This window comes from Aplidium turbinatum, chromosome 14, assembly GCF_918807975.1.
Source record: "Aplidium turbinatum chromosome 14, kaAplTurb1.1, whole genome shotgun sequence".
Classification (NCBI taxonomy): Eukaryota; Metazoa; Chordata; class Ascidiacea; order Aplousobranchia; family Polyclinidae; genus Aplidium; species Aplidium turbinatum.
In genome coordinates this window covers 18318524-18344791 of record NC_137485.1, presented here as the reverse complement: position 1 = coordinate 18344791, position 26268 = coordinate 18318524, and the positions used below count along the sequence as shown (strand labels likewise).

General features: G+C 37.2%; 2 protein-coding genes and 1 pseudogene across 2 annotated transcripts in view; all 3 read left to right on the top strand.

Annotated features, from left to right (window-relative positions):
• LOC145782700 (phospholipase D1-like) overlaps window positions 1–2332 on the top strand; it is a 42050-nt gene extending 39718 nt beyond the window's left edge. Inside the window, exon 27 of the mRNA XM_082594451.1 lies at window positions 97–2332. Coding sequence (XP_082450577.1) covers window positions 97–204 — 108 coding nt within the window. The 3' untranslated portion in view covers window positions 205–2332. The remainder of the gene's footprint in view (window positions 1–96) is intronic.
• A 661-nt stretch (window positions 2333–2993) lies between these two features.
• On the top strand, window positions 2994–19945 carry LOC145782701 (phospholipase D1-like). Its single transcript, XM_082594453.1, has 11 exons — window positions 2994–3123; window positions 3335–3453; window positions 3926–4045; window positions 6909–7019; window positions 7399–7553; window positions 13958–14058; window positions 14529–14666; window positions 15124–15226; window positions 15659–15872; window positions 16428–16541; window positions 17683–19945. The coding sequence occupies exons 1-11, from the start codon at window positions 2994–2996 to the stop codon at window positions 17788–17790; spliced, it is 1413 nt and encodes a 470-aa protein (XP_082450579.1). The 3' UTR covers window positions 17791–19945.
• On the top strand, window positions 12075–13847 carry LOC145783556 (SCAN domain-containing protein 3 pseudogene; annotated as a pseudogene).
• Window positions 19946–26268: the final 6323 nt, after the last annotated feature.

Below are 26268 nucleotides of genomic sequence, written 5' to 3'. Positions count from 1 at the left end.
CTTATCTTGCAACTTAAATGCTGAAAAAAATTACCGTGCTTCAAGTCGTACGTACTATGTAGAACACTAGATATTAAAGGCTGTCCCTTTGTACAGGTCAAGGGATACTTAGTCTTGCTTCCTCTGCATTTCCTGACCGACGAAGACCTCACGCCTGATGCCATGACAAAAGAAGCCATTGCTCCGACTGATTTATGGACTTAATGCTTTATCAACGTGTTTTTATAGTGAAGTTACCTCACAAGTTGGCCAGATAAAGTTGTGTCTTCCTGAAACAGATGCATTGTGGGTATTGCCACGTGATTGATTGCCATCAAAGAACATTCTTCCACATCTTTACTGTCGTAACAAGCAATGCACGAGGCACCATTTTCAGTTTCTGTATGTTTGTAAAGCTTCTGTTATGTAGTTCTACGTTGTACATGTTTATAATACACGTTGAGTATGGTGTCAGTGCGACATACCGTATATACGGATCGCGGAATGTATATGGATTTGCCGATCAAGTGTGTGTATTGGTATTTTTATGTTATTTTTTTTTGTGTTTTTTCTATAATATTTAGCCTAATTTTTGTGACGTCCTCAATATTTCCAATGTAATAATCATAACCAAAAATTGACGTAAAATTTATCGAGTTTTTGCGAAAGCAAACATGCGCAATACACGTTGCAATTATTTTGTCGATATTTTACAATTATCTCGCGTCGATGTTTTGTTTGAACTTGATTCTTGGACTTCAGCGATGTCCGTGTATCAAATTAATCTTTTTTGCATTGATTCAACGCCTGCAGATGTTGTTTTACCGTTAGCTAACTTATCAAAGCAACACGTAATTTTTGCAGTGATTTTAGTGCATTAGCGATTCAAAAAGGGCATACAAATTTCTGTGAATGTTTTTACATTTTGGTGTTTTTTCCACTCTTTGAGCTTCCTTTGTTTCCTTCCATAACTTTCCAGACAGAAAATCAACTGTTTTTTACATTAACGTCTAAAGACGTTGAATCAATGTAACAATCTCCTCTGTAGGTATCGTCTTCTTTGTTCCGTTTGGTGCATTTACTATTAATCGTGTAATATTCATAATAAAGCAATATAAAAATAACGTTAGGAGTAAACCACCTTTCTGGTTTTGCGTATATGATGTTAATTTTTAAACAGTGTTGTAAGCTTCTGTAGAAACTTCGCGTAGACATTATTGTGCACTTGTGTTGAGGAAAAGCTGGTGAAAACTTCTCCACCTTTAAGCATCCTCGCATATGTATTTCAGGATATTTTTAATTCAAGAGAATTGCTTGTTTTTTGCGTGGTTTTCATCAAGACCAAATTAGTGTGAACCTGCCTTTCAGCTTTCTTTATTGATGAGCTTGCAAAATCCCAGCGAGTCATCGGTTCTAATTTGTGACGATTCAACGTCTGTACAGGTTGATTGCACTGACTTTCTTGCTAGAAACCCAGACAGCAAAGTATGTCATTTTTACATTGATTCAACGTCTAAAACAGGCGGATTTTGCTGTCTGAGAAGTTGTTTTTATTTCAACGTATTTAGGCATCATTTTTTAAATCGCATCAAGCAACGTAGATCCAACGTTTAAAGAAACCTCTTATGCAGTACTTGCCGTGTAAATTTTGTAGCGTTTCTTCTATTTGACGCGTCAGAGTTTCCAAGAACATTTACTAAATCTTCTTTCTTTTTTCGTTAATGTAGCCTTATTTTAAATATAAAATAGCCTACAAGAAACAACGGTTCATTCAGTTAAATTTTTGTTAGGTCAATAAAGTCAATTTTTTGGGATTTTTAGGTCAATAAAAACTTGCCCTAGAAATCATGACTTAATATTCAGCAAGAAAAGACCCAACACTTAAAAAAAGAATTCTGCAGACTGCTTATAATTATGTAACACCTGACATTATCTTAGTGTTTTGCATTGCCTGGTGCTGAAAACTTCTGTGATGGTTTTGTGATGCAGACATTTTACACTTGATGTCGATTATACAGTTTTCGTTTTGTGCGAAGAATATTTAATTTTCATGTGTAAGCGGGTATTTATTTTTTCTGACGTTTGCTATGACTGATACGTGTGCTATGACCTGACAGGGTTATTTTGCAGTGGTGAGATTCAATCTAGTTAGCCACCGGTTCTCTTTGAAATTTAGCCACATCTGGCAACCCTGCGTACGGTGATTATCTTAGGTCCTCTCGAAAGAGTTGGCCAGGAACCAGTTATGCAAACGTTTATTTTTTGGAAGCGGTTTGAGCAAACCGGTGCGAACCGGCTACATTCCACCACTGGTTATTTCCGCAGTGATGAAGAGGCAACATAAATTTTATCAGTAAGCATTTTATGTGGAAAATTTCAATTACAATAAACAATTTAATTCACTCTGTGACCACCCTACCTACCGTTACAGTAACGGAGAAGAGATTCCTCCCACCCTAAAGCAAAATAAAGTTGCTACATTTAGCGAGAATTTCCTAGTCGGCTTTAGTTCGTCGGATTGATTGTCTATTCTACTGTTTTAATCATAAGATTGTTTTTTTGTACTTGGAGCGACGCCGTTGTAAAAATACCCTCCCACAGTAGGCATTTGTACGAATATCGGAAGTTTGACAGCGAAATGCAACGATGAAGATTGCAGGGAACCTTAGATTTGTCATGTAAAAAATAATACTGATATGACACGAACCTCAAAAAGCTTGATCCGGCCCTGGGGAACGTTCAAATATTACGTAACGCCTTCGAGGGGGAGGGGGGGGTTTATGCAAAACGTTACGTTGAGCAGCGTACGGACAGCTCTCTACTCAGCGACATCTGGTGGATGGAATATACCCTGTAGGCTAAAACACTTCAACAACAATGGGATAGCTCGGTTAGTTAAATCGCTGCCGTAATGGTTAATAATAACTAGCAAATTGTGCACCTCATCAAATTGCAAAGCCTTTTGTCGAAAAACAGTTCACCTTTTAGATGGCAAGCAAGCTGGTGAGGGATCTATGTATCTGGAGAAGTACAAAGCCATGGTCAGTCAAGTGGAACAAGCCAGTCAAGCGCGACTTTGGATTGGAAAGGACTACAACAACTTTATTCTCAAGGATCTTACAAACTTGGACGACCCGTTTGAGGGTGGGGAGCAGTAGTCGGTTGTAATCTTACTTTAGAAAAAAACATCACGAAAACTCAGTGTGTGTAAAATATTTCATCAATTTATGTGCTGCATCATTAATATTTATTCAAATAGAATTTCAGTTACTCAAATTTCAGAAACTTTCTTGTTCAGAGTTTCTTCTATTAACATAACGAGTCTCGGCTATCCTAAGAAATGTGTTTCACGCAGACGAGATTGATCGCAACAAAGTGGCACGGATGCCATGGCATGACATCGCCTGTGTCACTTATGGAAAGGCTGCCAGGGATGTGGCAAGACATTTCATTCAACGGTGGAACTTTACGAAAGTAACTGTTTGAAATAACGCAAGTCATTTTTCTGTTTCATTAAGTTAATAACATACAATCACTTGTAACAGTTTTGATACAATGTCCACTTCTAGTTCATAAATACTTGACTGGCCTCAACAGAAAATTTCGAGCAAGGAAATAGAAACATTCTATGCATTTCTGTGAGAGAGATAGAAAGGCTGTTGTGTATTTTCTGCATTTTTGACTACAAACCTTTGTTGTAAATTTTGTCGTAAAGTTCTATCATCTACTTTCCCAGGCAGCAAAATCCGCCATTTTGCATTGATTCAACGTCTACTTGAATCAATGCAAAATGACGGATTTTGCTCTCTGGGAAAGTACCTTGCTATCGTGCGATGATGAATTAATTCATGATCAGGTTTTAAAGTTAGTGACCTGATATGCTAATGAGTAAACCCAGATTTGGTCCAAGAATAAATTATTTATCAATTTTAACACTTTCTCATAGATTCAAAAAGCAAAGAAAGGAGAGCACATATCTTTCTTGCTTCCAAAAACCTACTTCGATGATCTTATTAAAATCCCCAAAGACTTGGTGCTACTTGAAGCTGTCAAGACTAAAGTGCAGGTAGATGGCCATAATAGTGTTTTCATCATACCACGTTGATTGAATGTAAACTGGCTTTTGTTGAAAAGTGCGCTTTCAGGAGTCAAATGAGCGAGAGGCGTGGCCATAATATTTTTCAAATGTTTGGATAATGCTTGATTGTTGGCTTTTTTGTGGTTTAACAATAAGTATTGAGTTTAAATCGATGTATGCTGTCTTGTTTATTCCTGCTTGTAGAGACTTTAATTTTATGATTTTAATACATAATTACTTGTATTTTTATGTAAACAAGCGGTTAAATAGAGAACAATTTCCTTATTGTGTGTTTGTTTTTTTGATGAACATATACTGTAGCACGTTAATGAATATTGATTCAGTACATTATACGCCGTATAACGAGAATTAAAAGGAATTTCGTTTAAATCACCACCAACATTTATTTTAACCAAAAAATAATTTTTTTGTGCGCTATTTTCTCAAAAAATAACACAAAGAATTTGTTCAGCAGTGCACAACAATTCACTGACACGAATAAAACAATTCAATTTTAGGAAGCAGGGTTGCCAAGTTTATGAAGGCAATATTACCGTCTAATTATCGTCAATATTAAGGCAATATTTCTATTGTTTTCCTATCCAGTATCTCTCATGCGGAAAATTGAAAGTTGGCCGAATGATTTTATGTTTGAACAATACTGTCCGCTTCAGAAATTTTTGCATTGCTGGAAATCAAAGGTGTATGGGCCTAATTTTTTTTGTGAATTTGTTTTTTTCTAACCGCTGCGTAAACATGTTTACATTGAAACACCAACCCCTGTGGCGTGATTTCAATACAACATTCTATGTTTGCCACCGCATGTCCTCATTATGTTATCTTTAGTTTAGCCCAATGCCACTCAAACTGTGATACGCTTTCCAGTGCCGGTACGCAAGCACTTGACTGCTGGTACTCGATAAGTTTTGAAAATAATTTATTGAATATCGTTTTGTACTGAACAGAATATTTTTCACCATGCTCAGGTTGTTTTAGTTTGCAGCATAATTTCCGCACTTTGCCATGATGTTAAAGCAATAGACATGGAGAGTCCTATTGTATTCCACTTGTATTGATTGATTGAGTCTTTATCCTCGGACTGGGAAAGCTTCTTGCAGAGCTTAATCCTGGTAGTTTCGCATACTTGTAGAGGTTTCACTGACGACAAAATATTATGATTATATTTGAATTAACATAACTAAAGATGATTTTGCAAACCGAAATCGATTTGTTAATCGTTGAAGATTGAATTGACTCGCGTAAAAATAAATTTGTTTATCTTTCTCGACATGAAACCAAATCATTTATATCAAGCGTTGCTGTGACATTTTTTGTCGTTTTTTGGATTGTAAATAAAAGTTGATTTTTCAGCTTATGCGTTAATGGAATCTCTAAAATAACTAAGAAAACAAATCAATAGCTTTTTTTCCTTAGTTTGAACCTTAAAACATTTGACCAGACTAACACTCACAATAGTATTTCAATAAAATTTAATTTGTGTTGTGGAACCGGTTTTCTTCCATTAGGATTCGTCAGATGTCAGCACAACTGGACCAAAAGCAAACGAAAAATTACATATTAATTAGATAAAAATGTTCATGACCTCCATATTCTTTTCTTTATTTCTTCCTTTTCTTCATTGTTTTAGCAAAAACGCAACTATCGAATACTATAATTTCAATTTGACCTAGCTTGAGCAAGTAACGGCAAACACTTGCATATGGAGGTCATGAACATTTTTATCTAATTAATATGTAATTTTTCGTTTGTTTTTGGTCCAGTTGTGCTGACATCTATTTATATTATAGGCTAATTTTTGTTTCTATTCAGTTGTGCTGACGAATCCTAATGGAAGAAAACCTGTTCCACAATACAAATTAAATTTTATTGAAATACTATTGTGAGTGTTAGTCTGGTCAAATGTTTTAAGGTTCAAACTAAAGAAAAAAAGCTATTGATTTGTTTTCTTAGTGATTGCTTTCTGTATTAGGTAGATCGCCCATTTGAGGAAGTGTCATTGTACCAGATCACCTTTTCCAGTTAGTTTTTCCCACTTTTGATCTCTAAAATACCTGACCTCGTGAGAATAAGAAACTGCAAGTATGAGAGTATGCAATCATGCAAAAAAAAATGAAAGGATGTGTTTGTTACAGTAGCGTTTTGTGATAAGCTAAATATCATATAAATTTTGCATTTGGCTGCAAATATTTAAAATTTAAATTAGCCAAAAGTAGTGTCAAGTTAACTTTTCACAGAACGAAGCGTAATCTTAAGGACATATCCATAAATAAGTGACAATCGCATCCAGACCTAATTGATTCCTATTCTGATCCGAACAAAATGGATATTGAAAGGGTCACAGTATTGAAAGACTGTTTGCCAATTTGCTTACTGTATGTTGTTAAACTAAACCCAGAACTTGTCAGTGTCGTTTTTTTTTTTAAATGTATGTCCAGTACGCCGAATGACGTACTCTGCCGGTACGATAAAATATGTGACCTTCTCAAATTCTGGTTTGTCTACCGTTAGCCAAAGCATTCCTCTGATATTTATTACTGAACGTGTCACTGTAGTTTTATATCTACTTGTACAGTTAGGTTTATAAACCAAAGGTTTAAATTGTTTTGGAGTTTTCTGGAGAAACCTACGTTGCTCGTTACACCCAAGACTTTGTGTTGTGAATAATCTTCCAAGTATATCAGTAAAAGCGTCTCTTTTTGTGTAATACTGTATGTTGTATGTGTACATGGCATTTTTGTTTGCAAGTGCTGATGATTTCAATTCTGCTTATTACGTTCATCTGCAATTGATTTCTTATTACATCACACACTTCATTGTCACTACTTTGCAGATCATACGTTCCTCCTGTGAATGGTCGGCGGGAGTTAGCGTAGTGGACAGATCCATACAAAACGCCTACCTGTATGCGATCGAAAAATCTCAACACTTTATTTATATAGAGGTACTGGAAATAAATTTTTTCACGCTTTTTGAAAGTTTCCTTTTTTATTTAGAGATTCTTTACTTTTTTATTGGCAGAGATTCTTAGAGGTGTTTCTTAAAGATTCCGATGCCGTGAAATACATTTATTTTCACTTTTAAGTCAACTTTTGTTAGTTGTGACGTACAGTAGATTCATTTAAATCATGTCCGTCTGCAAGATTTTAATTCCGATCAATTTCCTGTGTACTCATATGCGCACCGTGTTCTGTCGTATCTCACTGAGAAAATGTTATATTTGAGGCTACATATTCAAATCGATGTAAAAAGAACCAATTTTGCTGCTGGTCATCTGTTAAGAAAAATTTATAAGCTTAAAACTTTTGCTTCTTATCGCACAGAACCAATTCTTCATATCCTGTCGTGGTCACCATCAAGTAAGAAACACAATCGCCGAGGCTTTGTACCAAAGGATCGTCCAAGCCCACCGTAAGCAAGAGAACTTCAAGGTGTACGTTGTGATGCCGTTGGTACCTGGTTTTGAAGGGGATATCAGGTGGGTAGTGGCCGGTTACCAGAGATCAACTTTTAACACTATTCTTTTAACGTTGTTCTTTGCATTTGTTGCGTTGAACACACTTACAATAATTTGAAAGGTTTGAAGACCATGCAATAAGAATAGTTTAAAAATGAACTTAACTTCTCTGGTTTCGCTTCTATTTTAGTCCGTTTGTATGAAAGGTATTTACTTTGAAAGTTTCCTCGTGAAAAAAAATGTTACAAAAGTCAAGCGTGTCTTCGCAGCTTTACTTGACTGCGCCGGCGAGAATTTAGCACACATTTGCTGAGTAAGTGAGGAAACTCAGCAAATATCGCTCGTCGGACGATGTTTATCATCGCTGACGAAATCGATGATTACTCCCTTGCTGTGTTTGGCTTTCCAGATTAAGATCTGGTCAGTTGTAGCACTGGCTGAGTTTCCTGGATACTAACTACAGCTGCCAATAGGAGAAACTGTTATGATACAATAAGATTAGCGTAATGCGCAGTAGCTTTACAATAAATTATGATATGCAGTGTTGCAGCCTGAACGGGTATTGTTGGAAAGTTGCACTGTTTTTCCTATAAAATCACGTTGCTCGGCTTCGTATGCCTATGGTTCAACAAGACAAACTCTCTACCGAAGCTCTATCTTTCCTATAAGTTGTTGAAAAAAATCAAATAAAAACGTTCTTTTTCCTTCACTTCTATTGTGAAAGCAGAAAAACTGAAACTGTATATATTATAAAAAGCTTTTGCTGCTTATTAGTTTTCTCACTGAAATAATCTCGTCAATGTTTTGTTCACAAAATTTTTGTTGTTGTATGGTTGACCTTGAAATGTGAACTCGAAAGTGCTGTGTGCAAGGTTTGCATTCCTTACATCAGGGGTCGGCAATCACCGGTCCGCGGACCGCTGCCGGTCCGCGAGGAGTTCATAGCCGGTCCGCGAAGAGTTCATATACTTTTACAAATTAAGTGAACGTTCAGAATTATTATAGTGGTCTAAGATTAACTGATAAAAATTCAAATTAATCTTTTTAATCAATACACATGTAGAGGCAGTGGCGCGGGAACTATTTTTCTCTAGGGGGGGCTGAAGCTGCCGTAGTGTTGTCAGCTTCTGGGGGGCTTCGCCCCCCAGACCCCCTTATGTGGGAAAACATTTCAAACTGATAGTGGGCATTCGTCACCTCCTGTGTAAAAACAAAAATGGTGCCAAATCACACACATTGTAAATTGTAACAAATGAAGAATGAAAACGAACAAATTAGAAAGTGATATTAAAACGACAGTTTGTGAAAATGTGTTCTCACACGCTTCCGAAGATTGATTTTCACTCAGGTGTTTTCTCTAAGAACTGTGTCATGAGTTTTTTGACATCGACAGTGTCCAAAATGTTTTGGTGGTCATGCATCAACGCAAGATAAGTGGGCCACCATACGTTTTTTCTTTGTCATTGAGTTTCTCAACCACGTTTTCAGGCGTCTTAGAGCAGAAAAGGAACGTTGTGATGATGCAGCTGAAACCGAGAGGCAAGGCAGAGCTCCACGAATTTTCGCGTTTTTTTGAAAAGATCTAGTGTTTGAGGGTTTAGTTGCGAAATAGCTTAGCAACCTTTAACGGAGTTTGCGGTTTTTCCAGTTACAACATCGCTGAGCAAAGTAAGTTCCGTTTTTAGGCGATGGCATCGGGTAAGCTGATCTCCGTATCAGATCTTTCCTTACCGTTTTCACACCTCAAAAGGGCCTTCTCTCTGTTGTCTGCTGTAAGAAGATCCGCCTGGTCGAATCTTCGATCAAGCTCAGCTTGAACCAAATCAAGGGCTTCGATGTATTGCCATTTCCAAGCTCCTTCTCCCGCAAACGACAAAGCATCCGATTCCTCTGTGTTTCGAAATCTTGCTGGAGTTTTGCTCACTCGGGGATCCTTTGGCGTCTTTAGGTTATTGACAGACGCAAAGACGTTCGCTGCTTCCATAAGCTTGGAAACAAATTCATCTTTTCTGAGACTTTTGATCCGTTCGCGGCAAATGGAGATTGATTCCAAAGCTGAAGAAGTAAAGATCTTGCTTTGGAGCTGTCTTGCGACGGCTTCTGTAGGCTGATAAACTTCACCGCTGCAGGTAATCGCAAAATAAAGCCGCATCGTGCGTGCTTGTTTTAGCAAGCCGAATAGGCTATGTTTGCATGTGCGTCTCCTCTCATTGCAATATCTTCTGTCATGTCAGTCAGACATGACAAAGCAATATCATGTATTATTGTAATGTTCAGAAGTACGGATGAAATGTAAATATTGCAGAATGGTGTCCAATAAACGATGGACCGCCGTGTTAGGAGGGAGGGTGGCTAGTACCGCTACTGCGAGGTATAGCTCCCTGTGATTGACGACTCTTTAGGCTATTGCAAATGATGAACGCGACCACACGTAACAGGAAGTCGATTCATCGTAGCAACTATTGTTCGAAAACGTTTTTCTGAAAATATGTTATGTAGGCCTACCTTAAATTGTCAGAATTTTCTAGGGGGGGCTGAATCAATTATTGAAAATTCCAGGGAGGGCTGAATTTGTGCTAGGGGGGCTGCAGCTCCTTGAGCACCTCTACTTCCCGCGCCCTGCAGGGCATAATGCTTTAAGTTTGGCCCGCACTCCGTTATAACAACCAGATCTCTTGCTGTTTTATGCTGCAAAGTGGATATTGCAGAAATGCAGAATGATGTCCAATAGACGATGGACCGCCGTGTTAGTAAGGAGGGTGGCTGGTATAGCTACTGCGAGGTATTATAGCTCCCTGTGATTGACGACTCTTATTGCGAATGATGAGCGCGACCACATGTAACAGGAACTCGATTCATCGTAGCAATTATTGCTCGAATAATTTTCTGAAAATGTGTTATGTACCTTAAATTTTCAGAATTTTCTAGGGGGGGCTGAAGCAGTTTTAGAAAATTCCAGGGGGGGCTGAATTAGCTCCAGGGGGGGCTGAAGCCCCTTGAGCACCCCTACTTCCCGCGCCCTTGTGTAGAGGCGTCCTTTCTTCATTAAACTGCTAACCTCTACCACGTGCATTTTCTTGAGCTTGTTGAGACTGGCGAGGCAGCAATGCTGTTATTACGTCATAGTAACTTTTCTCTAGGTGCCATTTTACAACAGTTACTGTGCGATTCATTTTCAAAAAGAGTGACTTAACTTTTACGCAGGGTGACCAATTTGGCTTTTTTGAAGCCAGATTTTGAGAATCTGGCTGTTTTTCAACTCCCTTGGCTTATTTTTTTAAATAAAAAAAGCCAGAAAAATTAGGCTTTTTCTGGCTTTTTTTCATGTTTCATCGATTTTTTGTCAACTTAATAAAAAGCCAACATAATTTTGGCTTTTTTTGGCTTAATTTTATCTTTCCCGTTTTTTTAGAAAAAAAATTCAGTCAGCGTCAATCGGAGCAGTAATTTCTAACTTATATTTGGTTGTAGTGTCCGACCGAATGTCGTTTTGAAGCCGAAACGAGAAAATTTTCTAGTTGCTTGTCTTTTCATTAACTATGTTTCTGCGTTGTCGCTGAAGTCAAAGTTCGGTGGAACACTATTTGGTTGTGCAATTTTTATATGTGTATGTTTAATGAATACTAATTGGCTTTTTCTTGGCTGTTTCAGCTATTTTATACTGGCTTTTTCAGCTATTTTCTTCTGGCTTTTTTTAGGCTTTTTTTGTGACTAGGTCTGGCTTTTTTTGGTGAAGACAGGTTGGCAACCCTGCTTTTACGTTGACCATTCATTTGTGAGTGTGAAATTAGAAGATAGAGTGCAGAAGTTTTTGGGAGTAGCAGTTTGACTATTGATTAAAAGTTCATAAAGTCAAACTATGGTAAGACTAGACTGTAATACCAGCATAACACTTAACAAAGCAGCTGCTACAGAAATTGGGGTCCAACTAATTTAAAGAGCGTCGGAGTATCGGAATATTTAGAATAAAAGCCAATTTATCAGGAAGTTATGGGTAAGCTTAGGGTGAGGACTGAGGATTAGATTTAGGTTTATGGTGAACGTTATGATTAGTGTTAGGTTTCCGTAGACCGTAACATTCCCATAATTCCGACACTTAACGTCGGAAAGGAAAATATCGAAATATCCGATTTTTCGGAATTAGGGTTAGAATTAAGTAAGGGTTGGGGTTAGGGTTTGGATTTGGTTTTTGGTTGTAGTACGGTGAATTAACCCTCATTCCGACACTCAGTAAATTAGATGGACCTAAGAAATTGTTACTGAAACTTAATTGGTAAAATATTACAGATTTATCCGAGAAAAATGAGTACAAAACAAACATCTATGTTGAGTTTTTTTGGAAATGGCCGTGGGCCAACAGTATTTGAAAAATCTGATATCGCAAGCGAGGGGTCTACATCTACAACCTCAAAAAAAAGGAAGGCTTCTTTCATTCGCCATTATAAGTCATCCTATGTAAAGTACGGATTCATTTCAACTTGTGATTCCGAAACACCTTATCCGCTCTGTCTAATTTGTAACAGCAAGTTATCAAACGACGCTATGAAGCCCTCAAAACTAATTCGGCACTTGCACACAAAACATCCCGAACTAAAAGGTAAACCTTTGGACTTTTTTAAAAGAAGAAAAAGTGATCACGAAGCTGAAAAACGATTACTAAGGACAGGTTTATCAACAAAGCCAAATGCGCTAAGAGCATCGTACTTGGTGTCTCACCGCATCGCTAAGACTAATAGACCATTTACTATCGGAGAAGAATTGATTTTACCAGCGTGTAGTGATATTTGCCGTGAAGTTTTAGGAGAATCGGCAGCTAAAAAGATAGCGCAGGTTTCGCTTTCTGCGCGCACTGTTGCGAGACGTATTGAGGACATGGCGATAGACATTGAAGCTCAACTGTTAGAGCGGTTGGTGAAGTCACCATGGTTTGCGATTCAGTGTGATGAATCTACTGATGTTGAAAACAAAGCTGTGCTGCTAGTTTTTGTTCGATATCTTTATGAAGAGGATGTTCATGAGGACATGTTATGTGCTTTGTATTTGCCAAAAAAAAACACAGCCTCCGAACTGTGGAAGGCTCTGAATGAATATTTCATAGGGAAACTAAACTGGTCTTTTTGTGTCGGTCTGTGTACGGATGGGGCTGCAGCCATGATTGGTCGTCTGTCTGGTTTGACTGCTCAAATTAAGGAGGTCGCACCAGAGTGCGAGGCCACTCATTGTTTCATTCACAGAGAAATGCTGGCTAGCCGAAAAATATCATCCGAGCTTCATAGTGTATTCAATGATGTAGTAAAAATGATCAACCTTATAAAAGCGCATGCACTGAACACTCGGCTGTTTGAGCAGATATGTGAGGACATAGATGCCGAGCACAAATGCCTTCTGTTGTACACAGAAGTAAGGTGGCTCACCAGAGGAAAATCACTGAACAGAGTTTTTGAACTAAGTGAGCCACTGCAAAGGTTTCTTTTGGAGAAAAATTCAGATCTTGCTAGCAAATTTATTGATGAAAAATGGGTTCTCAAACTTGCCTACTTGTGTGACATATTCAATCTGCTCAATGAACTAAATCTTTCACTTCAGGGCAAAATGACAACTGTATTCAAGTTGGCAGATAAAGTGGCTGCGTTTACAGAAAAACTAAAATTGTGGTAGCAGCGCGTAAACAAAGGGGTTTTTGACATGTTTCAAACATTAGCAGAGACTTTGAAAGACAGTGAGCCTGAGCAAGAGTTCTCCGAACTTGTCGGCAGACACTTGCGTACTCTTTTAATAGAATTCAAGCGCTATTTTCCAAGCGCTAAAGGCCCTCGAAATGCAAAGGATTGGATCCGTAATCCACATATTTTCAAACCTGGTGAATCGACCTTGCCTGTTCGACAACAGGACCAGCTCCTGGATATTGCTAATGACGGTAGCTTGAAAGTTATTTTTCATACAACGACTCTACCAACGTTTTGGATGAAAGTCTTGCCGGAATACCCTGACCTTGCCATAAAAGCCTTAAAAACCTTGCTGCCATTTCCGACATCCTATTTATGCGAGTCTGGATTTTCTGTAATGGCAGCAACAAAGACGAAACCGCGAAACAGATTGGACGTGAGAGAAACATTGCGGGTGTCGTTGAGTTCTATATTTCCTAGGTGGGATCGTCTCGTTGAGGCAAAACAAGCCCAAGGCCCACATTAAATAATGACCTTGCAGTATATGAGCTGCAATAAACTTTCATTATTGAACATTAGATTTTTTTAAAGACCGGTCCGCGAAAAAATTTCATTTTTAAAACCGGTCCGCAGAGCAAAAAAGGTTGCCGACCCCTGCCTTACATGACCTTTCTGTTGTTAGTTTGTTTTGACCAAACGTCTTTTTTTCAATTTGTTGCTTGTATGTTTTGAAAATCATGTCATTTTTTTCAATTTTAGTGATCAGAAAAAAAGTCAAGCTATTCGCACGGTTTTGCATTGGCAGTATAAAAGCATCTGTCGAGGAACCGGGTCTCTGATGGAGGATTTGAGCGAGGCTAGTGAGTATAGTCCACAACAGATATGAACAGCTTGTGTTTATGCTTTGCCCCAATATTTCTCCTTGTGAAAGTCCACACCCAAGTTAACAAAACATACAACTTATTGTACTAATTTTTTAGGGTTTTAATTTGTTTCTTTAAATTTCTTCTTGATGTTTAGTTTACATTTCGTCCTGACCATGAGGCTTGTCTATCCTAATCATACCAATCTTTAAATGACGTGTTTTACCACGACCCACCAATTAGAAACTAACATATTTGTTTTGTGTGGTACTTTATTTTAATGACTACATCCTCGACTGGTAAGCTAATGTTATGGCGTTAAAATTTTTTTATTTGGTGTGTCGCAAGCTTGTTTTGCTGAAGTAAACTTAATCTTACCAGTTCGATGTTAAGTCATTTAGATTGCAGGTAAATTCCTTTGAAATTTTCTTTTTGCGTAATAAATTTCATTTGAAACTTCGCTTTAGTTGGCCAACACAACACCTCCAAGTACATTTCCTTCTGTGGCTTGCGGACTCATTCAAAACTAAACGGAAAGCCACTCACGGAGATGATCTACGTCCATAGCAAGATGCTGATTGTGGATGACAGGCTTGTTATTATAGGTTGGTGGCCGCCATTGGCGTATACCTAGAAAGATCCAATTGCGCTTCTCCAATCAGCAAACTAGTCATTTCAGTCAGTTAAAAAATGACTGATTTGCTGACTGGGTTCTTGCTAAATTTTCTCCATCATATGGTTGGTTGAAAATCACAGTTGAATTTGCTTATCTTTAATGCTTTGTGTTTTTGTGTGTTAAGCAGAAAGTTAACTTTCTATCTGCCTCTATGCTTCTTTCAATGTTTAATTTTGCCGCCTTGATTTCGAAAACGAAAAACGTTTATTCTTTAATTTTAATACGTGGTGTAAGCTATAAGTCGACTTGCAGTAAGAAGACCATATTTGCGACGATGATCACCAAAATAAATACAAAAAGAACAACTTATGTTGGGATCGAACTCACGTCTCTCTTGATCCCGTTGTCTTGATATGATTTTACATTCATTGAATTTCGTATATCAGGTTCCGCCAACATCAACGACAGAAGCATGACAGGTCAGCGGGATAGCGAGGTCGCCATGTTGGTGGAGGACACCGAGTTTGTCCCTGCAACGTTGGGTGGAAAGTATGTATTCACAACGTCACTCCTCACCAGAGAACTTCGAAATTCAAACAGATCCCAACTCGATTCTTGTAGCAAACTTTAAGCAGAAGATATATTTTGAGGGCGTTTACAATGGAAAATTCGTTTGATGACTTTTTGTTTACAATAGTTTTACTTTTTTCTACATGGCACGAAGCTGGATCAAAGGTACAAATTGCAATGTCATTTACTCAAGGATATACGGAATATAATGGCTGTGCCGTAATAAGGAACCTCATTCATTATACCCACTTCCGACTTCGATTGCTGTTAAACGAAGAATGTTGGCCTACAGCATTTAGAAGTTTCATTTTTAGGCCTAGTTTTACTCTATTGGCAAGTTTTTTTAGTCTTAGTTTTACAGACTTTGGTTTGCTCAGGCAGCCTAATTTTATTGACGTATTTTATTCCCAGGAAAGTTGAGGTTGGAAAATATGCGGCAGCTTTGCGTCGGCGTTGTTTCTGCGAACATCTCGGTCTTTTACCTGAAGACTTCGACGGCACGCATGCGACCTTTGACCCCTTGACCCACCAATCAGCTTCCAATGTCGAAGACGTAGCCAGTGATCACTTTTTTAAGGACGTGTGGACAAAAACTGCCGCAGTCAACACAACAGTGTATGAAAAGGTAGAGATTTCTAACAATTAACTGTTCAATAGACCTGTTTAGTAATACAACTGTTGTAAGGAAAAATGTTTAGAAGATTTAAAGAAATGCATTTTTGGAATCATCTGAATATAAAAATCATGTTACTTAACATTCATGGACAGACGAGTAATGTCGGAAACGATGGTCAATGTGCTTTTGTAACTGTTCTGTATGGTGTGTTTACGCATAATTGCTTTTGTTGATGCATGGGCAGCAGGGGTTGTCTCTTACAAAAACTGAACAGAAATTGGCTTAAAGTGTTTCTTTATGGGCCAAACTAGAGCAGCAAGATGGACATCGATGGTCAGAGATTTTTATTTTCGGCACACTCCAATTCCACTGGGTCAAATTCGCAGCTGGGCTGTTGTTTCGCTGTTAATGAGTTATCTTAATTCAAACACAACCAAAAACATAAAGGAGAAAGTTAAGAAAGAACTTACCCTCCCTTAAAATAAAAAAACAGACCTTAAAATAATTATTAAAGGCATTTAATACAATAATAATAATCGACCTAATTGTTACGATTCCTCTAAGGTGTTCAAATGTGTCCCCTCCGATTACATCCGCACACTTTCGCAAATCCACGACTTCCAAAAGGATCCATTGTGTGACGTCGATGTTGAAGCCGCTGAGAAGGAGCTGAATAAGGTTGGTCACAAATACTGTGGGATGCTTCATAGTTTTAGTCTTTCACATTTTCAGTTACATCACTTCACAACACCCTTTGTGGTGCATGGGGATGAATTCCAGATGTTAAAAGCAGAAATGGTTGTCACTTGGCCGACTATAATTCATTTCTACTGCAAAATTATTTTGTATTTTCTTTTTTTCTAAAAACTCTCGTATTTATTAAAATAATTAAATTTCTCATGAACCGGATCTTCTCATGAATTCGTTTTAACAAAATCGTAATTTGGGACTAGCCAAGCTTATATCAGGCATTATGGGTCACGAAAAAAACACGTAAAATACCACTTGGGGACTGTACGACCAAGCTGGTCCCATTATGAGAGTATGGGAATTTCTTTAATCATATAACTGATTTATCTTGTTAGCCATGCCCCATCTCAACGCTACAAGAGAGGTGCAACATTTAGTGACAACTGGTTAGTTGTGTTTATCGAAACTCTGTAAAATTAGGTGACTTAGCTTTTTTCTGCATGTTCCACCTGTAGTAGTAGTAGTCCAGTTTTAACCCGGTGATGACCCGTTACCGAGGGTGGCCGGATTCACCTCCAAGTACCGCAAATGCCAAAAGATGTAGATTTGCGTGATGTGCTTAGCGTCACACCAAATGCAACCGGTTGCTCCCAGACAGCAAATCAGACAACTGATTTGCTTTTGGAACCGTAGCCTACTATTCGCTTTGTGATGGACAATTATAGCTATGGTGGTGACGCTTCAACTGTGACCCGAATACGTTATGTAGTAGGATTGAAGTACTGAATTTTACATTATACAGTACTATGTATGTAATTATTTTCAAATTGGTATACATTGGAAACTTTTTTTTGGTTTTCGCGATGTCAACTGCTCGATACCCGTTCTTAAGGGAAAAAAAATCAGTACATAGATGCTAAGGGAAAAAAAGCAACGGCCAAGTGCTCTAGACATATATTTCTAATGCTTAGGGGATTATTAGATATTGAGAAATTATTAACCTAATTTATGTTGTAACTGACTGTAACTTAAATGCTGAAAAAAATTACCTTGCTTCAAGTCGTACGTATCTAGCTATGAAAAAATACTATGTAGTACACTATATATTAAAGGCTATCCATTTTTACAGGTCAAGGGCTACCTGGTCTTGCTTCCTCTGCATTTTCTGACCGACGAAGACCTCACACCTGATGCCATGACAAAAGAAGCCATTGCTCCGACTGATTTATGGACTTAATGTTTTATCGACGTGTTTTTGTAGTAAAGTTACCTCACAATTGGCCAGATAAAGTTGTGTCTTCCTGAAACAGATGCATTGTGGGTATTGCCACGTGATTGATCGCCATCAAAGAACATTCCTCCACATCTTTACTGTCGTAACAAGCAATGCACGAGGCACCATTTTCAGTTTCTGTATGTCTGTAAAACTTCTGTTTTGTAGTTCTATGTATGTATATTGTATATGTTTATAATACACGTTGAGTATTGTGTCAGTGCGACATACCGTATATATATACGGATCCCGGAATGTACAGTATATGGATTTGCCGATCAAGTGTGTGTATTGGTATTTTTTATGTTATTTTTTGTGTTTTTTTCTGTAATAATTAGCCTAATTTTTATCAATATCTCCAATCACGTAACAATATTTCCATTTATCCTATATTTCCAATACGTCCTCAATATTTCCAATATAATAATCATAATCAAAAATTGACGCAAAATCTATCGAGTTCTTGCGAAAGTAAACGAGCATAATACACGTTGCAATTGTTTTGTCGATATTTTACAATTATCCCGCTCCGATGTTTTGTTTGAACTTGATTCTTGGACTCCAGCGATGTCCGTGTATCAAATTAGTCTCTTTTGCATTGATTCAACGCCTGCAGATGTTGTTTTACCGTTAGCTAACTTCTCAAAGCAACACGTAATTTTTTCAGTTATTTTAGTACATTAGCAGTTCAAAAAAAGGGCATATAAATTTCTGTAACTGTTTTTAAGTTTTGGTGTTTTTTTCCACTCTTTGAGCTTCCTTTGTTTCATGCAATGACTTTCCAGACAGCAAATCAACCGTTTTTTTGCATTGATTCAACGTCTACAGACATTGAATCAATGTAACAATCTCCTCTGTGATCATCGTCGTTTTTGTTCCGTTTGGTGCATTTATTAATAATCGTGTAATATTCATAATAAAGCAATATAAAAATAACGTTAGGAGTAAACCACCTTTCTGGTTTTGCGTATATGATGTTAATTTTTAAGCAGTGTTGTAAGCTTCTATAGAAACTTCGCGTGGACATTATTGTGCACTTGTGTTGAGGAAAAGCTGGTGAAAACTTCTCCACCTTAAATCATCCTCGCGTATGTATTTCAGGATAATTTTAATTCAATAGAATTGCTTGTTTCTTGTATGGTTTTCATCAAGACCAACTTAATGTGAACCTGCCTTTCAGCTTTTTTTATTGATGAGCTCGCAAAATCCCAGCGAGTGATCGGTCCTCATTTGTGATAATTCAACGTCTGTTGAGGTTGATTCAATGTAAGGACGCACTGACTTTCTTGCTAGAAACCCCAGACAGCAACGTGTGCCATTTTTACATTGATTCAACGTCTAAAAAAGCGGATTTTGCTGTCTGAGAACTTGTTTTTTATTTCAACGTATTTAGGCGTCATTTTTTAAATCGAATCAAGTAACGTAGATCCATCGTTTAAAAAAACCTCTCATTATGCAGTACTTGCCGTATAAATTACGTAACGTTTTTTCAATTCGACACGTCAGAGTTTCCAAGAACGTTTACTAAAACGTCATTTTTTCGTTGATGTAGCCTTATTTTAAATATAAAATACAAGAAACAATGGTTCATTCAGTCAAACTTTCGTTAGGTCAATAAAATAATAAATTCAGCAAGAAAACACAGACCCAACACTTAAAAAAGCATTCTGCAGACTGCTTTATGTAACACCTGACATTATCTTAATGTTTTGCATTGCCTAGTGCTGAAAACTTCTGTGATGGTTCGGTGACGCAGATATTTTACGCGTGATGTCGATTATTCAGTTTTCGTTTTGTGCGAAGAATATTTAATTTTCATGTGTAATTTCCAAAGTGGGTATTGTATTTCTTCTGACGTTTTCTGTGACTAATACGTTTGCTATGACCTAAGACACAGAGTTATTTGGCAGTGGTGGGATTTAATCTAGTTAGCAACCGGTTCTCTTTGACTGAATTTAGTCACATCTGGCAACCCTGCGTACGGTGATTATATCTTAGGTCCTCTCGAAAGAGTTAGCCTCAAATCAGTTCTGCAAACTTTTATTTTCTGGAAGCGGTTTGCGCAAACCGCTTCCAGAAAATAAAAGTGATGTGATGGTGAAGAGAAAAGTAAATTTTATCAACAAGTGAATAAAAAAATCAACAAGTGAATCGCAAGCTTTCTATTCTTCTGAAGGTGCGACTTCTCAAAGTGTTAGTGTGGTCTGTTCTCCAGTATGGTTGTGAAACATGGACCTTCAACACAGAAACTAGGCGTAACATTGAAGCAGCTGAAATGTGGTTTTACAAAAGAATGCTCAGGATTTCATATACTGATCACATCACAAATGCAGAAGTTTTAAACCAGGTACATCAAGATAAGGAACTATTGAACAACATAACTCAAAGGCAACTCAAATTTCTCGGTCACATTATCAGAAAAGAAGATTTCGAAAATCTCTATCTAAGCGGCCGCCTTCTCGGGAAACGTGCTCGTGGCAGACAACGAACAACATTTAAGTTATATCCAATTTCAATACATCAATCAGCCAACCAAGAACACTTTGGGACACTGCGCGACAAAGGGAACACTGGAAAAATTTACGAACTGAGCATCTAGTTCATCAAAGGCCGCATCGGCTATGATACTGTTTATTGATTGAATAAAAAAAATAACAGTTAACCTCTCAAGTACATGTAGCTCCACACAGAGTGAAATTTACATGCCTTTTGACTCTTTTTTATTTCTTTAAAAGTAATGTCTAAAAAGACATTATTACAAAAAACGTAACGACTGTATGATGAGACTACCTCCAGGATGCAGTTAGAAAGTCTTACATAATTTACATAATTATTGCATAAATTGTGCTTAACATATATATCTAATCTCAGGCAAAACAAGCCAAAAAGATGTCTAGATGCAAATATTGCTTTTTTACAAACTTCTGTAGCCTACGTGGGAAAATGACAGGTTTGTCATAGTTAATTTTATAAGCGACTTGAATATCATGTCCAAGTAGCCTACCAGCCGAACAAGCGAGTCTTTGTTGTTTTAAGAAAACCTCTGAAACGTCAATCGTGTCTTTGTGTTGATGGAATTATTACGTTACTTTTACAGACATAAAGCTTGCGTTTTCGTATCTCTCTTTCCACGGAGTTAGTGGTCTATCGAATTGTACAAAAACAATTTACATTTTTAGCAATTCCTTATTCTTCCCGAAAAACAAGTTTAAATAATTGCTGTCAGTTTTTAGACAAAGGACTGAATTTGCAAGAGCTGACTCATAAGAGTGCGCCAGAGTATCTGTAGTTTGTTGTTTTTAGAAACGCTATTTTTAACTTCCTGCTGTAAAAAACAATTTTATGTCATCTTGTGGGCTGAAAATTAATCGTTGTTTTTCATCATCCATTTAAATGTTGGCATAGCATGGCAAACGTTTAATTCAACGTCTAAATGTCGTTTGTCTGTATGTGACTTTAAATATTTGGTGTAGCACAGTATTTCTTCGAAGCTTTCGCCGCATCTTGAAAGATCTTGTATCAACGTTGCCGAACGATTGTTATCCGCTTGCTTGCTTCAACCAAGGCATATTATTGAAGCTATTTTTTCTCCTCGTTGTCTTTATATAACGCATTAAGGAATATATAACGCAAGTAAGGATCGATATTTGAAGACGATGTTAGGTAAGATTGAAAATTTTATTAAACGTTTACGTTGGAAGGCCTATTTTTTCGATCTTAACCAGCAGGATGTTTCTCAGTCTGAGCATTTTAATAACTTTGGCTTTACGACTGAAAGAACACCTCCACAGCATGGTGCTTTGATACCATTTGAGAATGGTTTATACGAGATGGTTCGTAATATTAAGTTCAAACCTATTTACAATTCTTTTCAGAGAAAACTAACTAATGACATTAAGAACATTATTAACTCTCCGGATTTGTTGATATCAGCAGATAAAACTACTAACTTATACAAAGTTAAAACCCAGGATTATAAAAAATTGCTTAATGATAATGTATCGGCAAAATACAAAAAGGTGAATCCTGCTATCAGTGACACGATCAATACTGAGGCTAAAAAGATTGCCAAGGCGTTAAAGGTTGATGATCGGGTTGAAAAAGTATCAAGCAACCCAGCGTTTATTACGCTAAAAGATCATAAACCGAACTTTACATCGAACCCTAAATGCAGGTTGATTAACCCTTCCAAGTCCCAGATTGGCCGTGTAAGTAAACAATACTTGGACTCTATTAACGTAACCATCCGTGATGCATCACGACTGAATCAATGGAAAAACACAGACTCTGTGTTATCCTGGTTTAAGGCTATTCCATCTAAACGTCAATGCACCTTTATGAAATTTGACATTGTTGATTTTTATCCATTCATTACGGAGGAACTTTTGTGTAAAGCAATTGAATTTGCCAAACCATTTATGGATTTGGATGATTGTATCATACAAACAATTTTCCATGCTAGGAAATCGTTGCTTTTTGATGGTGGTGAAACTTGGGCTAAGAAAGATGGTTTGTTTGATGTTACAATGGGCTCATTTGATGGTGCTGAGATTTGTGAGTTGGTCGGCTTGTTTCTTTTGAACGAACTTTTTGCTATTGTTGACAGAGACATGCTTGGCTTATATCGTGATGATGATCTGGCTATTTTGCGTAATTTATCCGGCCCTAAAATTGATCGTTTGAGAAAAAATGTCATTCAATTATTTAAACAACATGGCTTAAATATTACTGTGGATACTGGACTAATTGAAACTGATTTTCTTGACGTCACTTTGAATTTGCTATCTGGTAAATTCTGGCCTTATAGAAAACCCAATAATGATTCAATTTACATCCATGCCCAGTCCAATCACCCACCCAACATTAAGAGACAAATCCCGACTATGATTTCAAAGCGATTGTCCGCCACATCATTTGGCCAATATGAATTTGATAAGACCGCATCTGTTTATAATGATGCCCTTTTGAAAAGTGGTTTTGCGGAGAGAGTTTGCTACAACCCTGCTAATAACTTACGAACATCTAGGAAAAGGAGCCGGAAAATTTTATGGTTTAACCCTCCTTTCAGCTTGCAGGTTGATAGCAATATTGGTAGGGAATTTTTCAGGCTTGTTTCCATACACTTTCCACCCCATCATAGATTGCACAAAATATTCAACCGTAATACTATTAAGCTGAGCTACAGTTGTACTCCGAATGTTGCAAGCGTCATATCCTCCCACAATAAAGCAATATTGCAGGCTGATAATGTAACATCGCAGCCTGGTTGCAATTGTAGGGTGAGGCCAGATTGTCCTTTGAATGGGCAATGCTTGCAGAAGGCCGTTGTTTACAAAGCCACCATTGATAACAGCCCGAAGGTTCTTAATTACATTGGTTGTTGTGAAACTACTTTTAAAAAACGTTTTTCCAACCATAAATGTACCTTCATGGATAGGTCTAAACGAAACAGCACCGAACTATCTAAAGCAGTTTGGGACCTTAAAGACAAGGGTGTTGATCCTATAATAACTTGGTCCATCCACAGCTGTGCTCGGCCTTATAGTGGAGGTGGTCGTAACAATTGTGGCCTATGTTTGGCTGAAAAGCTGGCCATTCTGAAGGCTGATAGTGGCCACCTTTTGAACAAGCGTTCGGAACTGGTCGGCAAATGTCGTCATAGAAACAAATTTAAACTCAAGTACTTCAAAATAAAATGAATTCCTTTTGATTTTCACAGGTTTTTTTAAAAAAATTTCATTTGATTTTTACAGGCTATAAATCTCATTTAATTTTTACAGGTTTATAAACAGATTTTATTTCATTTGTTAGGGTCACTACAGGTTAAATCATCACAATTCCTTGGGATTTTCACAGGTTATAATTTTGAAAAAATTAAATTTCATTTGATTTTTACAGGTTATAAATCTCATTTAATTTTTACAGGTTTAAAAACAATTTTGATTCATTTTGTTCAGGTTACTGCAGCTTGCGCTGATCATCACAATCGCATTTTGATTCTTTGTGATGTCATAGATGTTGCCATCATGTTGCTTGGTTTCCATTGGGACAAATTGATTGAAACTTTGTCGTAATGGATGGAGATTGTCCTTAGTAATTCTGAAGTTTTTTTTCTGCAGATTGGATTACGGTTATAATATTTAATATCTTTTCAAGAATTCAGGTTTAGAGGTTTTTTGCAGATTAAATTACAGTTGTAATATTTAATATCTTCTCAGGAAGTACAAGTTTAGAGATTTTTTTTGGCAGATTAAATTACAGTTGTAATATTGAATATCTTTTCAGAATTATCGATTCTTTACTGTTTGCATGTTTTTTCAGACCTTCTGATGATCCGTTAGGTGAAACAATTTGTAAAAAGGCTTCAGATAGTAATAACTATATTTGATTTAACGCATCTTCTCTGTGTTTTGCAATCTCAGCATAATAGCTAGCAAAGCGAACGATTGTTTACTCGTGAAAGTAGAGACCAGAAATTTTCTTCAGAATTAAATTAGCTGCATTTTTTAAAGCGAGCTGTTTAAATCTTAATTCTTAAGCATAAATTGAAAAACTTTATGTTGAATATTTCTTGATCATTTACTAATTGTAAATTTTGTATTCTATTTGAATAAGATGCACTAGTAGAATCAATTGCTGTATGACTGTTACGACTTTATTATCATTTGGATTATTATTTTTTACGGATTATCACTTCAAGTCCTGCCGCCTGGTAAGTCGACTGAACTGTCCCTTACACCAGCTCTATTTAGGATTGAAGTATACAGCCTATATCTGCGCACTAAGTTTGTTAAACAAACTTGCGACTTCTGGTCTTGTAAACTTGCGACTTCTGATCTTGTAAACTTGCAACTTCTGATTTTGTAAACTTGCGACCTGCAACCCTGAAAACGTGCGACATCTTGTAAACTTGCAATCTTGTAAACTAGTGCTCTGCAAACTTGCGACTTCTGATCTTGTAAACTAGTGCCCTGCAAACTTGCGACTTCTGATCTTGTAAACTAGTGCCCTGCAAACTTGCGACTTCTGATCTTGTAAACTTGCAATCTTGTAAACTAGTGCTCTGCAAACTTGCGACTTCTGATCTTGTAAACTAGTGCCCTGCAAACTTGCGACTTCTGATCTTGTAAACTTGTGATCTTCTGACCTTTCCGCCACAATAAACCAATAGAACTCAAGCCCGCGTTCAGATTCAATCTACTGGCTTGTTTCTCTGTCTTTTGGAGGTCGCAAAACCGTATTAACTAAGCGACGCAGATAATAGTCCCATCCACTGTTTGGCGCCAGTGAGAAAGATATTCTTTAACTTAGAATTTGCGTCAAAATTCTACAGTCATGGCTATGATTGTAACAATTAAGGCTCTAAGAAATTTTCCCAAATAGCAACATGTTTGGTTGTGCTCCCAGGGCTTCTCAAACTTTTTTGTTCTGCGACCCCATTTTGAAAAATATATTTCTATGCGACCCCATTATGGGGACATCCACGTTAATGATATTAAAATGAGGTTAGTTCTTTTGTCTCAATTTGTTTCGGTTCTTTTTGGCTTGGCTTATTTTATAATTCTCTTACTGAAAAAGTAAAACAATCTCGAAAGGAGCATGAAAACAACAACAATGAAACATGAAAAAAGCAACGAATGAAATCAAGAAATAGCAAACGAATAATCCGACCCTAATTAAGACTATAACAAAACAATACAAATGCACCCAATTCACGAATCACAAAAAAATCCGCTAATAAGATGAAAAGTGAATAAAAACAAATCAATTAATGGGATGGATGCGCTTGATGTTTCTTGCACAAGTGATCCGTTCGTGGAATGATACAAGACAAAGCAGAGCGAAGAGCATCTTCAACAGTTTCCAGAGAGGATCGGTTTTTACACTTGATGGTGGTGAGTTTTGAGAATGCCGCTTCACATAAATATGTTTTGCAAAAAAGCAAGAGTTTGTCAAGGGCTAGGTCAGAAAGGTTTGGGTATTCATTCCTTGTGCTTATCCAAAAACCACATAAAGTCTGTTTTGAAAATATAAGTTCCAAACTTTTGTCACTTGATAAATCTGCAAACTCTTCTTGGGCTTTTAATGGCAGATGTGTGACATCTGACAGTTTGCTTACGAATGGTTCACGAATCTAACTTTCTTTTTCTGAATCAATGTCGGTAGAAAAGTATTTCCGAAAGTGTGCATGAAGGTTATTCAAATGATCAACTATGACCTTGACAATCAAGAGATTGGACAAGTTATTGTTAGCTGAATAATCATCTGTAGCAGCAAACATTTCCAAATTACCATTTTCTGCCCTATTTTTCCACATTGTAAGCTTTTTAATAAAAGCTTCAATTTTATCTTTACAAGTAAAAATGTTGCAGTTTCTTCCTTGAAGAGTTCCGATTGGTTATATTTTATCGTTCGACTTTTCACACCAACGGTTGCAGTCAA